The sequence below is a fragment of the Lolium rigidum genome, chromosome 5 (genome assembly GCF_022539505.1).
Source record: "Lolium rigidum isolate FL_2022 chromosome 5, APGP_CSIRO_Lrig_0.1, whole genome shotgun sequence".
In the NCBI taxonomy this organism is placed as follows: domain Eukaryota; kingdom Viridiplantae; phylum Streptophyta; class Magnoliopsida; order Poales; family Poaceae; genus Lolium; species Lolium rigidum.
The window spans coordinates 241,133,447-241,149,809 of NC_061512.1; the positions used below are offsets into that span (position 1 = coordinate 241,133,447).

At 44.7% G+C, this 16,363-nt stretch overlaps 1 protein-coding gene across 1 annotated transcript; it reads left to right on the forward strand.

The window, feature by feature from the left end:
- The first annotated feature begins 12,291 nt into the window (after nucleotides 1-12,291).
- LOC124651592 (ankyrin repeat-containing protein At5g02620-like) lies at nucleotides 12,292-16,085 on the forward strand. The gene is made up of 4 exons (XM_047190647.1): nucleotides 12,292-12,636; nucleotides 12,718-13,329; nucleotides 14,148-14,557; nucleotides 14,856-16,085. Exons 2-4 carry the CDS (start codon nucleotides 12,915-12,917, stop codon nucleotides 15,726-15,728), a joined length of 1,698 nt encoding a protein of 565 aa, XP_047046603.1. The 5' UTR covers nucleotides 12,292-12,636; nucleotides 12,718-12,914; the 3' UTR covers nucleotides 15,729-16,085.
- The last annotated feature ends 278 nt before the right edge of the window (nucleotides 16,086-16,363 follow it).

Below are 16,363 nucleotides of genomic sequence, written 5' to 3' on the forward strand. Positions count from 1 at the left end.
GTTAGAGGAGCGGGAGTCTTTTCCAAGATTGATCTAAGATCCGGTTATCACCGAGATAAAGATCAAGAAGGAAGACGTTCGAAAAGCGCCTTTGTCTCAAGATACGGACACCATGAATACCTTGTGGTACCTTTTGGATTAACCAATGCCCCGAGCAATATTCATGAATCTCATGAATAAGATCTTCATGCCATATCTTGACAAGTTTGTCATCGTATTCATCGATGATATCTTGATATATTCCAAAAACAAGGCAGAACATGCCGATCATTTGAGGTTAGTGTTGCAAACACTAAGGGAACATCAACTCTATGCCAAACTTAGTAAGTGTGAATTTTGGCTAGATCAAGTGGAATTTCTTGGTCATGTCATTAGCAAAGATGGAATCGTTGTCAACCCGAGTAAGGTAGCGAGCGGTTCTAGAATGGGAAGCACCCAAGGCTTGTCAAGGAAATCCGAGGATTCCTCGGAATGGCGAGGATATTACCGGAGATTCATTGAAGGATTCTCCAAGATAGCGGGACCAATGACGAAGGCGTTAAGGAAGAACACACCATTCGTGTGGACGGAGGAGTGTGAGAAGAGTTTTCAAACTCTGAAGGAGAAACTCACCACGGCACCGGTGTTAGCGGTTCTCGAAGTCGGCAAGGACTACACCGTGTCTTGTGACGCATCCAAACATGGATTGGGTTGTGTACTCATGCAAGATCGGAAGGTGATATCTTATGGATCGAGACAACTCGGACCTCATGAAGTGAACTATCCAACACACGACTTGGAATTAGCGACGGTCGTATTTGCACTTAAAACATGGAGACATTTTCTCTATGGAGCTAAGTGTGAGCTCTATACCGATCATAAAAGCCTCAAATATTTCTTCACTCGAAGGAACTCAATATGAGGCGAGAAAAGATGGCTAGAATTGATTAAGGATTATGATCCGACAATCAATTACACACCGAGGAAGGCTAATGTTGTAGCAGATGCCCCGAGTAGGAAAGAGTACTTGGAGGAGTGGAACAAGAAATATCACCGGAGTTGAGGAAGGAAATAAGCCAAGCCCAAATACAACTTTGGGAGAAGGAAGCCCATGAAGGATTATCGGCGTTGCAAGTAGCCGATGAGTTGAATGTCAACTCTGAAGAATGAGATAATGATGGGTCGGTTGGACGATCCCTTCATTGTAGAAGAGATGAGGAGAATAGATGAGGGAAGACCATCGAGAATTTCACCGTGGAGAATCTGGATCTTTGTGGTTCCGGAAGAGGATTTGCGTTCGGATATTGCTGAAATCAAGGAAGTAATACTCCGGGAAGCTCATCAAACACCATATTCCATACATCCAGGAAGTACAAAGATGTATATGGATCTAAAGGAACTATTCTGGTGGAATAACATGAAGAGGGAGATAGCACAATATGTTGCAGAATGCCATACACCGCCGGCGAGTGAAAGCTGAACATCGAGTCCGGCGGGGAAATTACAACCTCTACCTATTCCGGAGTGGAAATGGGAGGAAATAGGGATGGATTTCATCACCGGACTACCCATGACTAATAAAAAGAAGGACATGATATGGGTAATCGTGGACCGGTTGACGAAAAGTGCACACTTCTTAGCGGTAAATCAGCGGGACAAAGGAGAGAAACTCATTGATCTTTACATCAAGGAGATCGTGAGTAAGCATGGAGTACCTAAGAAGATAGTATCGGATCGAGGATCCGTGTTCACATCAGCATTTTGGAAGCAACTCCACGAAGCTTTGGGATCCAAATTGGATTATAGTACCGCTTATCATCCACAAACGAGTGGACAAGCCGAGAGAACCAATCAAATCTTAGAAGATATGCTTAGGGCATGTGCCCTAGACTTCGGAGGATCATGGGAGGAGCATCTACCTTTAGCGGAGTTTTCATACAACAATAGTTATCAAAGCGGCATCAAGATGGCACCATTTGAAGCTCTCTATGGAAGGAAGTGTAGATCACCGATATGTTGGTATGAAGCCGGAGCAAGCAAAGAGTTCAACCCTGATTATGTCAAGGAAAAACAACAAATCATTGACATTATCGAGAGACAGAGCTCAAGATAGCCCAAAGTCGGCAAAAGAGTTATGCCGATCAAAGAGAAGGACATGGGAGCCACAAGTTGGAGACATGGTATATCTTAAGGTAAGCCCGATGAAAGGACTCCGGAGATTTGGAGTTAAAGGGAAACTCGAGTCCTAGATTTATAGGACCTTTCAAGATGCCGAGTCAGAATCGAGGTTTAGCCTTTGAGTTGGAACTACCGGGAAGGTTAGCACAAGTTCACAATGTATTCCATGTGTCGCAACTCCGAAAGTGTTTGAAGACCCCAGATGAACCAATATCACATGATGAGCTGGAATTACAACCGGACTTAACATATATCGAGAAGCCGACCAAGATTCTTGAGGAGAGGCTGGAAACAACTCAGGAATAAGGCGATCAAGTATTGCAAGATACAATGGAAACACCACCCCGAGAGGGAAGCCACTGGGAAAAAGAGGAAGACACGAGGAAAACATACCCCGAGTCTGTTCGGGTACTACAACCACAACTTCGGGACGAAGTTTTCTTTAAGGGGGAAAAGCTGTAATATCCCAGGTTTAGAGACGATCGAGGGGTAGATTTTAGAAAGGGATGTGCATTTCATAGTAAATTCTGGGGAAATTTCGCGCTTTTTAACAAAAACTGCATCGAAGGGGGACAAGTTTCTCTCTCGACACCTTACGAGGTTAGGGTTTCGAGAGTGCGACAAACTTGCAACTCACTTCACTCGGTTTAGGGTTTTGAGAAGAGAAGGGAGAATTTGCATCATAACTTAAGTTGCATGATTGAATTCAAACACCAGAACTTTGAATTTCAAATTCAAACATAATTTGAATATCTCATAATTAAAAAAATTGAGGTAATTCATTAAACAAATATGAATAATCAAAGAATATAAACATTACATTTATCTAGTAAAGCTCATTAGGGAAACTTTGAGCTTTATTAATAATCACACAAGATACAATGTCATTTACAATATTCAGATTTGAATTATGGGATTACAACACATTACAAAAATTGAATAAACAGAAACGAGAAAAAGGAAAATTACAAGATATCTAAATGACCTAAACTACATTATGATCTTCATGAATTCTTTGATCTTGATGATCTTGAGATCATCCTGATCAGCACTTGATACCTGCACACATACATAACAACCAGATCATTAAGCCAAGTGGCAAAGCCACTTGGCGGGTTAGCTAAATATGATCAATTTGAGAGGATAACTCAAACAACTGCTCGGGGTGTCAAGCCAAAGGACAAGTCCCAACACTGTGAAGCACACGGGCAGCTCACGAGGATAGCTTGCATGTATCACAACACACACGGACCAGGGGAGAGTCACCAAGATGGCCGAGGCCAAGCTGTCGACCAGAGGAGCCAACCAAGGTTCATATAAAACCTTCTCACAGCCAGAAACCCTAGCAGCTCATCGGCAGGATCTCCAAAGGGTAAGAAACCAAGAACAGCCAAGAACACAAGAACAGCTTGAACAGCCACTGCTTGTTCAACACATTTCCACCACCACGGACACATAACCAAGAGGCATCAAGCTCACCGGGAGGAGCAGGGCAAGTAAATCAACCACAAGAACCACATAGAAGCAATCCTCTACACCAACAAACCATCTAGGAGCTGGAGTGAGGTATAAACAAGATCAACTCTGAGCAAAACCCTGTTTTGCTCATAAATAAGCATACAATTGCATCACGAGAATCAAATAAGGGTATGAAACCCTGGATGTATCATCATTTGGTTACTAAACCAATTGGTGCCGGCAAGTACAACCAAGGCTAGAAGGAAATCAAACCGGGGAACACTCGGTTGTGACAACACGAGTGTCACAACCGAGAGAAATCCGAGCATGGATTTACTCCTATGTAGCCACCCAGATTCACAAAGCACCTATTAGCCTAGTTAAACCATCAGATTAATAGGCAACTTGTGCCTATTTTGTTTATCAACATCAAGGCTACTGGAAATTCACCAAGTGACTAGCCAGTGAGCATCTATCCATCACAGAAAACCAACATAGGTGGGAGCTACCTTAACAGTAATGAATTACTGTCAGGGCTACCTCAACCACATCACAAAACCCCACAGTTAAGCTCAACACATCTATCATTACCCAGATGGGTTCAAAAAGGAGCTAGGGTACCCAACTGATGTTGGCATCCCTCTAGCTTCATTTCAACAATTTATTTGATCATCAACGTATCACAGTTCACATCAATTATCCACTCAATCAATACAGGCAACACAGATAATTGATATTAACAAGTAAATCATGAACGCGAACCTTGCACATGATCCAGAGGATCACTGCAAGTAACAGTTATTGCTTGAGTAAGCAATACACCTCACTAGCACAAGTGTATATATCACACAGACACCGGGATGAGCACCAAAGAGGCCCGGACAGAAGATTAACAATTAATCAACAAGTCACTGTTGATCACATGCTCACCAAAGCTTGCTAACACTTGATACAGATGGCTATAGGCAAGCATAGCACCAGAAATGAGCCAGCTACTGAAGAATTATGCCCAAGCCTTAACTGAATAAACAGATAATGAAGTAATAATCATATGATTGTATCCAGAAGCACATCAAAGACTTGATGAACCCCTGGATCATGATAAAACAAGTAAAGCACTTAGTACTCATCATTGAATCATACCATTAAGCCAACAGCAATACTCATGAATTTGAGCACAAAAACTAGCCACAGAAGCTCGAGCACTTGCAAATTTTGCAAGAATTGCATACTTGCAATTAAGCCATTAAAGCATATATGAATACACATGAGTGCCGGGCAAGCATAGGAACAAGAACAGAGGCACGGTGGAAGGATTCTAGCAAGAAATGCAAGCTTAAACAGGTACATAACTTAGCAAATTTGCATAGCAGCACAAGCGAGCACATCGAGCATGAGCAACACAACGAGCACAATCGAGCACAGACTAGCTACGCACCGCAAAGCACCCGGCACCACAAGCATCTCCAGGAGGAGGAGCCGCCGCGGCCAAAGCCGGAGGAGGAAGAAGAAGAGCGAGGCAAGAATGAGAGAGAGAGGAGATCTGAGGAGGCGTGTACCTGGAGCAGAGCACCGGCGTGCCATGGCGGCACGGCGGCACAGGCCACCACGGCAGCGCCAAGCCGCGCCTGGCCTGGCGTCGCCGAGCAAGGGCGCTCCAGCACCGCCACGGCGCCTGGATCGACAGCAGGCGTCGGAGCACCACCAATCACCACGGCCGTGCCGCAGAGGCGTTGGGGACGAACGGAGACGGCGGTAAAACACGGATCGGCGCGGACCGAACGGTGCGCCGTCGTGCGGCCGTTCGATTACGACCAATCTCGTCGGCGGCGATGGCCGGAGCTGGCCGAAGAAATTCGGCGAAGGGGCGGCGACGCGCGAGTCGCCAGAGCTCTAGGGTTAGGGTTCGGACACGAGCGCGAGGTGAGGGAGTGAGCGACCGACCGCTCGGGTCGGTTGGACCCGAGCTGGTCTAGCCAAACCACCGGGCTCCAGCGACATGTGGGCCCAGGGGCAAAATAGACTTTTCCAAATTCCATTAAAAACCAGGAATTTGGAAATTCAATAGAAAATTGATAAAAGCTCTAAACAAATAATTAAAAATATGAAAACAGATCAGCATAAAATTATCTATCATAATAAAATACAAAAGAGAGTTTTTGAAGACAATTAAGAATAAGTCTTAATTTGAGGATTTAATTAATCATGTAAATCACACATATATTTTCCAATAATAAAAGTAAGTCCATTAATGCCTTTGGATTTCAAAACACCTTGACAACATTTCAAGGTTGGATTTACCCTAAATCAAGTATCACTAAGATGTTCTTAGTATTTAACCTCTCATAAAATAACAACGACATCGGAAGGGGGGGATAAAACCTAAAACTGGAATCATGCATTATTGCTTCTTTAACCATTGCCCTTATCGGACAATGATGCTATTTTTCAGAACAAGAGGACAAGGGTCAGTCCATACCTTCCAAGCTGCAGAACTTTGCGGTGTTCGAGGCAAGTTCATCACTTGCTCATGTCATTTGAGTATCTTTATCAAATTACTTGCAAAGTACTATGGTTATCACTATTGCATAAAAACCAAAACCACTACTTTCATAACTATGAATATGACTATGTGGTGGGCAATGGAACCATGGATTGTGTTGATATGGTGGAGGTTCCATTGCAAGGGTTATTATCCATCTAGGATTAAACAACAAATGTCGCCAGATGATTCTTGTGCCGTAATACCCGTGTTAACCATAAGATCCGGAGTGGGACGGAGTAGTCAAAAGTGTTTCCACCTCTCGTTCATCAACGGATGCGCTTACCGTAGCGGCTTGTGTCTTGCGGAGTAACTTGAGGGTGGGGAGCCCTTCTAATTCCCCACGGTATAGTCGTTGCTTACCGTAGCGGTTGTCGCTTGCGGAACAACTTGAGGGTGGGGATCCCCTTCTAATTCCCCACGGTAATGTGGTCTATGATGGGTTGCAGCTACCGGCGAAGGAGTTTGGTTAACGAGTCCCAAACTGTTGTCGTGGTCGGAGTCCACCCTGAAATTACGGGAATAATGGGACCGACGAGGACCCAGGGTCGGGGTATGCAACAAAGGGTGGGTGTTCGAGGTAGCGGAGGAACATGATTAGCTAGACCTTATACCGGGCCTCACACCAAAGGAAGTGTGGACGAGCTCGCGGCTCGGTTGGCACCAAGGTTAAGATCTCTTATGGGTAAAGCAACACACCTCTGCAGAGTGTAAAGAACTGTGACCTGTCACTCCCTGTTCCGGGATTGAGGAACTGCGAACGCGGCCGGAAAGGAGCTCCATGAAGTTCTAGTAAACCGGTGAAGGCTGACGGACATAGCTCTTTGGAATAAAAGCAATCTATTGAAGAAATGTTTATAAAAGCTTGCATTGGTATTAGACTTTCTGGTCTAATATCGTAGCTAGTGCATTAAACACCTCTTATCTATAATGAACTTGTTGAGTACGCTCGTACTCATACCACTCTTAAATCCCATGCTTAGATTGTCTGAACCATCTGGAGGAGGACAACGACAACCATGATGGAGCCGAGATCATCGGCTACGAGGAACCAGACCTCTCGGGAGGAGTGGAAGGCGTAGACTACATCATAGTCTACGGATCCGGAGAGGCTTCCGGAGGAGAACAAGCATAAGGATATCGGGAGGAGTAGTAGTAGTCAAGCAGCGCGAACTCGTACTATTTAGCTGCTCGCTTAAATAAATGTTTTGTTTAATGAGACAATGGTATTGTAAGTTAAGATGGGTTCACCTCGAACCCAGGAGATATCCTCTTAGGACCCAAGAGGAGCTCCAAGACGACTTGTGTATATGTATTGTAATAATGTGTGAATGAGTTATGGACCTTGCTATGTTCTGTTGTACTACTCTGAGGGATGTGATATTTGCGGAATGGTACTTCGCGAATGTTATATCAACGACTGGCATACTACAACATGCAGTGGTATGCAGGGTCACCACAGTCCGCTACCACGCCAACATGTAGGCGGCAGAGGCGGAGGAGGAGGCGGCGAAGAGAGTCCACTGGGACTCCTCAATGAGGAGGACGTTCGGCGACGTGCGCGACGCAAGGAGTGCATCACCTGAATGTGCTCCGACAACGGCGCTGGCCCCTCAGACCACTCCGGGGGCTAGTAGTAGGTTGCGCGACTGCGAGTAACCCCAGCCGTAGTAGGTCACACAACGGCGAGTAGGTACGGCCGTCGTAGTTTTAGGTTAACTCGACTAACCATTTTGCTTACCTTTATCACTACCTAGCGGGCCGGATGCCATCAATGCGGTCACTCGACGTGATCGTGAAGCATCCGCGGAGACGCATCCGATGCACATATTTAGGCTGTGTTTGCGTCTCCGTTGATAGTCTAATCACCATGCTTCGGACCGCTGGATCTGGGAGACGCATTTTTAACCGCGCGGTCGCAAACGAACGGCGAAGTGTCCTTTAGCATCGCCCCGTTGGAGTTGGAGGTGCCTAAGTGTGAGTCGATAAAATATGTGGACAAAAATAAATTTCAAATCACACTAAGAATATCAAATTGCGACGTGCATTGACCTAACGTAGTAACAAATCAATCTAAATCCATGTCATGATTTTCTTACCTTGTAAATTGTCTAGAATACCTCTCAAATCAACTGTGGGTATAACTTACTTTTTTTATAATAAATGCCATATATATTTATAGCAATAAATAGTACATGGTAGAGATACACGAGCTATCTTCAGCGATTAAAAAATATAGTTTTAAAGATACTAGAAAATCTTTAAGGTCTTCAAACTCATCTTTCTTCCAAGACACAATCTTGTACTTTTCTGAAGGCCGCCAAAGATAGATAACAAATTATAAACCTTTAAATATCAATAAAGGTTATCCCATAATTTTAATTTGAGCCGCAATGTCAAGACTACGTGCACGCGCGCAACCACTAAAATAGTCAATCAACATCGATAAGAGTACCAACACCAGTATGCTAGGAAATAACAACCGACCAGCCTTGTCGACGTCGCTGGATAGCCGATAGTACAAATCACTATTGTCGAGGACATAGCAGCCGGAACAAAAACTTCACGGATAATCTTTCTCGAGGCCATCATGAGAAAAGATCCAAAATCGATCTGACGAAGCAAGATCTGAAGATCCATACCTAGAGAATTGTAATCTTTTAACACCATCATTGACACCGGAAAGAAGATCTCATCGCTGAAGGAAAGACCGAAGATCACTTATTGCAGACGATGTCATCTCCATTGAGAAAAAATCAACAAGAAAACGGCTCTCAAAATTCTAACATAATATAATAAAAACACTATTTTTATCGAAAACTCCACGTGTAGATTGGATTCCTCGCTCCTCTCGACGCTGGCAAAGCCAAGAAAGAACTGATCTATGGAGGAGGATGAAATGGTGGCAGCTAGAATTTAGGCGGCGGCTGTCTTCTTACGAGACGTCAAGTCCTTGCTGTAATCGCTTCAAATCTCGTGGGTAACTTACTTACTACATAGGACTAGTAAATTATACCGCAAAAGATATCTTTTGGAAAGAAGACGTCCCTGTCAAAACGATACGCGTAGGATTCTTGATGCACATTTCCTTCTGTTTACCCACTTGCATTGGCGAAGTTTCTTCTGCTAAAAACCATCACATTGGTGATGTTGGTAACAGGCTAGCCATGGCGGCCCAGCCTGCCACCATTCCCAATCCATGAAGACAAAAGAACAGCAAGCATGTGCCACTGACCCACTGGTCTCAACTTTGATGCCCATGCACATTGTGCAACCGCCACCAATCGAATATGGCAAATAAATATATTACTCCGTAGTTAAAATCTTGTTTTGTGGAATCTCTAGATTAGAGCACACGTGCCACTGAGCAGTGGATTGATTGAAGTAGAGGTGAAATCCCAAATACCTTATCAAAAAGAGAAAAGGCATAAACTTTATCAATGACAATGTGTTGCTTTGCTTTAAAACATTCCAGCGTTAGCTTTCCAAGTGGATTGTACATGTGCTTTTATCTTGCTAATTTGTCGGGGAATGGAGCACTCTGCCAATTTTGTTAAGACAGATAAAGAAACGAAAAAGACAAGGCCCTTATTTAGGAACCTATTATTTATAAGGGTATATATAATGATAATTGCAGGCTCAGTTGATACGTCCATACAGATCAGTTGAGCCCAACCCTCCTCTCCCGCACCCCACTCTCCCAACCCTAACCGCCGCTGCCATCGCCGGGGCAAAGACCCACGGGGCGTGGCGGCGGGGCCCTTCCTCGTCGTTGCGTGGTGGACGGCGGCCGGATCTCCCCTCCTCGACGCATGGCGGACTGGCAGGCGCGGATCGGATGGGATGGGCGGCGGCGGCCTGCGCTGCCGTCCCCCTCCTCCCGTCGGCTCCGGCCGGCGTGGATGGGTGGGCGGCGGCAGCCTGCGCTGCGCTCTCCCTCCTCCCGTCGGCTTCCCGCAGCACTCCGGCAGGGGCTGGTGGTGGGCAGCGGCCAGGCCCATGGTCTGCGCCAATCCCCCCCCACCTCTCGTCGGAGAGTGGAGGCGATCTCGGGATTCACCCGCGACATGAGGTCGCCCGAGGGATTCACCTTGGGTTCGACGGTGGAGGTGGCCCTCTTCTTTGCTGGAGAGGGTCGGCCTGCGGTTGGTGATGGTGGATCTGATGATCTATCACCGCGTTCCGGCGGCGAGATGGAGAAACGTGGAAGTCGGTGATGGCTGTGGCTAGCCCGGGATGGTCGCCGACGTGGGGGTCCGACCTGAATAAAGGCGGCGGTCCTAGGGCCTCTCTTGCGTGAAGAGGAGGACCTACCGGAGGCCTGGACTCGTGATCTGGCCGGTGTGTTGAGTTCCGGAAGGCTCCGCCGGCGAATGTAACCGTGCTTTTTTCCTGGAGTTTGCTGGATCGGTGGTATTCGGTCATGCGCACCCATGCTTTTATTCCGACTGATTGGTTCTGGAGGGAGCGGCGCGAAGCTCTTTTTCTGTGTTGACATCAAGTGACTATGGATCCATGATGAAAGTCGGAAGAAGAGAATTTCATGAAGGCCGGAGGGGAGGACTAGCTAAGGGAGGTTCAAGTCTCCACGCTGTTGAGGGACTTGTTTGGTGTTCCGGGCTTCACGGCAGCGGTATGAAAGTGGGGGCGACAACACATGTGAAGTTTAGAGTCCTACCTTTCAGGGTGAAAACCCAAGGTCTGGCCTTAACTGGTTGTGTCTGGCATGACCTTATTGGAAGCATTATTTTGAGAGCGGTGACTATCTTCAGGGTGAAAACCTAAGATCTTTGATCGGGCGACGACGGTGTTAGAGCACTGTTTCCTTCTTGGAGGCGTCAGTTTTGGAAAGTCTGTATTTCAGGTGTTGTCTTGGTGGTGGATGTATTGCTGCTGTTAGGCCCGAGATACTGTAGCAGGACTTTTATTTCTTAGTTTTCTTTTTCTTTTTTTTGGCTGTGTGCATCCGTAGTGCCATTAGGGTGGTGCGTTGTTGCAGAGGCTGGATGTAATTGGTATCTTTTGATATTAATATATTCTCTTTATCGAAAAATATATAATGATAGAGAAGGTATGCCTTCCTTTACCCCTCTACGTCATCTAGAGAATGCAATCTATATAAGGCCTACAATGCAATACCTCTTATTATTATCTCTAATAATTATTGAAAACTAAGTAATTTTTAGTATGAAATATTTTGTTGCTAAGTGAAGATATATGGTACAATAAAAATAGTATTCCCTTATTTTTAAAAGAGATCACCTGTTAGCTAAGAAAAAATAATTTTCTCTTTCTTAATTTAGTCCACCAACTACGCAGAAAATCTAACCTAGCAACTCTAAGGGAAGATTCAAATTATCCCATTATACATGCTCTAGATAGACCCACATAGTTATTCCTAGATCTGATTAAGTTGTGGATGATTTTCAGAATGTGCAATACATGAGAGCATGTACAATAGAGTGACGTTAGCCCTGTTAGCCCTTCTTTACGGTTGCACCATAAGATTTTTATTTAGTTGGTGGAGAGAGATTGATGAAAAAGAACGTTGTCTTCTTTTAGCTAAGGGATGATCTCTTATGAAATAAGAGAAGGCTATTTTCTTCATTGTACCATTTGTCTTTCCTTAGCAATTCAATTTTTTCTAAAATTTAATTAATTCTCATTTATAGCTAGAAATAACAATAAGATATGATGCATTGTACCATTTCTATTTAGTGTCTTCTCTGGTGACATGGACCGCTAAGAGAAGTCACATATTTCCTACAATTGTACATGCCCTAATATTCCTTGGACAAAACGTCAACATTCCTAATCATCAACTTATAAAAATAATTTCTCAGTATTGTTATAGTAGTTGTAGCTCATCGTTTTTAGAAAAAAATATTCATTATCACAAATTATATCATGATTCAAAAATAAAAATTGCTAGTGCCTTAGAAAGTTCAAGACACATTCTTGTAGCCAAATGAATAAAGAGAAAATAAAAAATAGGAGAAGAATAGTCAAAGTTATTCTTCACTCACCTAAAAATCAGTTACAAAAATACAAGGCAAGAAAGGAAAGCAAGACGCCAAGGGGGCACAAATATTCGCTCGCGTGAAAAAGAAATCAAGAGGAGAAGACCGGAGACCAGCAAACGTGTGCGGCCTCCTTTTTAACAGTAGAGTAGTCCTCCTCCCCTCTCTTCCGCTGACAGGCAGCAACCGTGGTGGCGGAAGAACCTCTCCTCCGGGCCGGGGATTGAGACCAGCGGAAGAAAAATTCCAGAGGCGTCCAGCTTGTTCCAAGATTCCCCACCAGCGAGTCCCGTCTTGATTCCCCAATAGTTTTCTCGCTGGTGCGTGGAGAAAGATGGGATTTTCCGAGCTCCGGGTTCACTTGCTCCGTTGATTGGTGAGCTGCGGAGGTCCCCTGGCTTTTCCCTCGCCGCCGGCCCTTGGCTCCGCCCGCAGGCGCAGATTGTTTCGTTTCTTGCGGTGAGGAACTCCCTCTCACGATTCTTGTTTTGGTTGAAGCTTTTTTTTTGCTGGTTTACTAATTTGTCGATGTTTCGTTAGGATCGCCGCTCTATCCTGTAAAGATAAGCTCAAATCTTGGCCTATTCATCGCAACCTGAAGACTTGCTATTTTCGGTCAATTCAAGGTTGGCTCGCCAACCTGAAGAAGGGTTCACTAGATTCTGCAAGAACAAGATCTTGCAATTCTTGGAATTTCTCACGGCACCGCCAAACCCAATAAGTTCTTGGATTCGGAGATGGAGAGGCAATCCAGCACCCGTCTCGGCGCTCTGGAGAAACTGAAGAGCTTCCGGGGAATAGAGAAGCAGAGGAGCTTCAAGTTCCTGTCCATGGAGAGGCAGCAGAGCTTCAAGGAGAGGAGGAGCAGGGACAGCCCCGGGAAGAGGGGCGACTCTGCGCTCCACCTCACTGCGAGGGCCGGCAATGCTGCCCATGCTCAGAGGATCATTGAGGACTGCGATCCGGAGCTGGTGGGGGAATTGGCCGCCCACCAGAACCAGGACGGGGAGACGGCGCTGTATGTGGCCGCGGAGAAGGGCCACGTCGACGTTGTGTGTGCGATACTGAAGGTTTGTGATGTGCAGTCGGCAGGGCTCAAGGCAACCAATAGCTTCGATGCGTTCCATATTGCGGCCAAACAGGGCCATCTGGGTTAGTTATTTGCTTCTCTTAGTTCATTGCTAACGATAGTATATTATTTTGCTTGATCAAAATGAGATGTGCTTGTAAAGTCAATGGTTTGAGTTTACATTTCTCTGAATGAGAATTCTTTAATACTCCTATATTGGAGTCAATTAATATGAATCGGAGGGAGTACGTGGGTTTGCTGAGCTTCTGAGTTGAACAGGGAATGCGTATTCATTCATGTTGGATTCTTTATATAATTGCAGTTGTCTAGGTTTATAAAGAATGACTTGTATTTGATTGACTTTGGCAAAATACCTAATTCGTTGTGATTGCAATGGAATGTTTTCTTCTCATTTATGTCATGGGGTACTAAAGCATTTAGAGACTAACCACCTCTGCATTAAATGTTTGAGAAACTTATGTGGTGGATTTGGTCTAGAACATTAAGCTTCCAGCCTACCTTGTCTTCTTGGTTTGGCAGGGAAAGTTGAGCATGAATTCGCACATTCGATATATTATTTTTGCATATGTGCAATATGCTAGCTCACAAATATTGGTTTCTCGAAAACGAAGCAACGTTAATGTTTCTCATCAGATATAATTCATATACCCTTACATTTGACTATTGCGTTAACAAAATTTTGTTTCTTAAGTGTTTTCTTATCTGCCTTAATTATTAAACCCATGTAAGTTTCAGTAGTATGCAGTGGAGAAGAGCAAATCAGTGTGCAACTCCTGGTCCCTGAATATGATGATTCTTGTATGTTAGTGTAGTTTTTTCTTAACCTTATCTGTCAAGTTATTTTTGGCTCATGTAGCTATTCCATCCCTTGGTTTTGCAGATGTTTTGCAGGAGCTACTGCAGGCATTTCCTGCGTTAGCTATGACAACCAGTTCTGTAAATGCCACAGCTTTAGACACTGCTGCGACTCAGGGCCACATTGGTATTGTCAATCTTCTACTGGAGACAGATGCAAGTCTTGCTAGGATTGGAAGAAACAACGGAAAGACAGTTTTGCATTCAGCAGCAAGAATGGGCCATGTGGAGGTGGTAGCATCGCTGTTGAATAAAGATCCGGAGATTGGTTTCAGAACAGACAAGAAGGGACAAACAGCACTACACATGGCTTCAAAAGGCCAGAATGCTGAAATTTTGCTCGAGTTACTAAAGCCCAATGTCTCGGTAATCCATGTGGAAGATAACAAGGGGAACAGGCCACTGCATGTTGCAACCCGGAAGGGCAACACCATTGTAGGTTTACCATACCACAGAATATTTTTATTTTCTTTGATGCTTTCATTCTTCATGCGCTAATATTTTTTTCTTCCATATTATTTCTGGTTCACACTATGTTCATTTGCAAATAAGATATTGCTTGCTTAAACTAGGAATTCTAGATGTTTATGAACTAAATTCTTAAGCATTTTACACTTCACCAACAGTGGAAAGACTAACTTCCGTAGATTAAAAAACAATGAAGTTCAGACTCTCGTGGGTTTAGGTATATGCAATGTGTACCCTTTGCTGATATTTGTGTGTTTCTTTACAGATGGTTCAGACTCTAATATCCATTGAAGAGATTGATATTAATGCAGTCAATAGAGCTGGTGAGACTGCTTTTGCGATTGCAGAGAAACAAGGCAACGAAGAGCTTGTTAACATTCTGCGCGAGGTTGGCGGAGTGACTGCAAAAGAGCAAGTAAATCCTCCAAAATCAGCCAAGCAGCTTAAGCAAACAGTCAGCGATATCAAGCATGACGTCCAATCACAGATCAAGCAAACACGTCAGACTAAGATGCACGTCCACAAGATCAAGAAGAGGATTCAAAAGCTCCACATTGGTGGGCTAAACAATGCGATCAACTCCAACACCGTTGTTGCAGTACTTATTGCCACCGTTGCCTTTGCGTCCATATTCACCGTTCCTGCTGGCTTTCTGGAGGAAATGAGCAAAGCGCCTGAACCTGGCATGACCTTAGGGCAAGCACTGGTAGCAAGCAGGCCAGCCTTTATAATCTTCTTGGTCTTTGATTCCCTGGCCCTCTTCATTTCTCTCGCGGTAGTCGTTGTCCAGACCTCACTGATAGTCGTGGAGCAGAAAGCAAAGCAGAAGATGGTCTTTGTGATGAACAAGCTGATGTGGCTCGCATGCCTCTGCATATCAGCAGCCTTCATAGCACTGACCTACGTTGTCGTGGGCCGAAAGGACGAGTGGCTGGCCTGGTGCACGATGGCGATCGGCACCGTGATCATGCTAGCCACTATCGGTTCCATGTGCTACTGCATCATCACCCACAGGATGGAGGAGAAGAGCCTGAGGAGGATCAGGAAGTCCTCCATGAGCCAGTCATGGTCCATATCAGTTGACTCGGACACAGAGCTAGAACTGGCCAGCAGAAACAAGAGGATGTATGCTCTGTAGGGATGATGAGTTGATGACGAGAATCGCGGTCAAGTCTTGTATATATTGGAAGCCCGTTTGCCCGAGGCAATCAGCGGATTTGACTCTGAATATATCTAGGCCTAGGAACATGGCACCTGTATGTATGTATACAGTTGAGCTTCCTTGCAGAAACAGAGATATCTGAATGAAGGTTCTGTGTAGAACTGTAGATTGGTTCCAGGCAGCCACTTTTTATAGGCACTATAGGAGTATCTGTGAAGCAAGATGTTTTGCTCATGTAGTCTTACATCTACCACTGTTGATGATGATGATGATGACAATACTTACAATTATTATATACAATAGTACAATAGAATAAATTGCCATTTTGTCAGAGTTCTGTGGTCATGGTTGCTCATCTTGTGCAACACGAGTCAAGAGAAGAAAGTGATGCCCTAGATACATATTTCCACAGTGGTTGTGGTTGTGGTCTATTGGTCAATCAGACTGCAGAACCAGAATATGTTAGGACCAAAAACTGGTTTGTGACAAGTCACTCTCCGTAGTCTAGACTTTGACGGGAGAATATCAGAACAGCCTAATGCTGCCGCATTTCATGATGTGGTTACAACTTTTTGCAGTTTTGTTGACCATTTGAATATTTGCTTATTCTA

What these genes read in the sequence shown, in the direction of transcription:
- LOC124651592 (XM_047190647.1), top strand. Translation starts at nt 12,915, where the DNA reads ATGGAGAGGCAATCCAGCACCCGTCTCGGCGCTCTGGAGAAACTGAAG. An exon ending in GGCCAAACAGGGCCATCTGG is followed by an intron (nt 13,330 to 14,147) that starts GTTAGTTATTTG and finishes TTGGTTTTGCAG; the next exon opens with ATGTTTTGCAGGAGCTACTG. An exon ending in CCCGGAAGGGCAACACCATT is followed by an intron (nt 14,558 to 14,855) that starts GTAGGTTTACCA and finishes GTTTCTTTACAG; the next exon opens with ATGGTTCAGACTCTAATATC.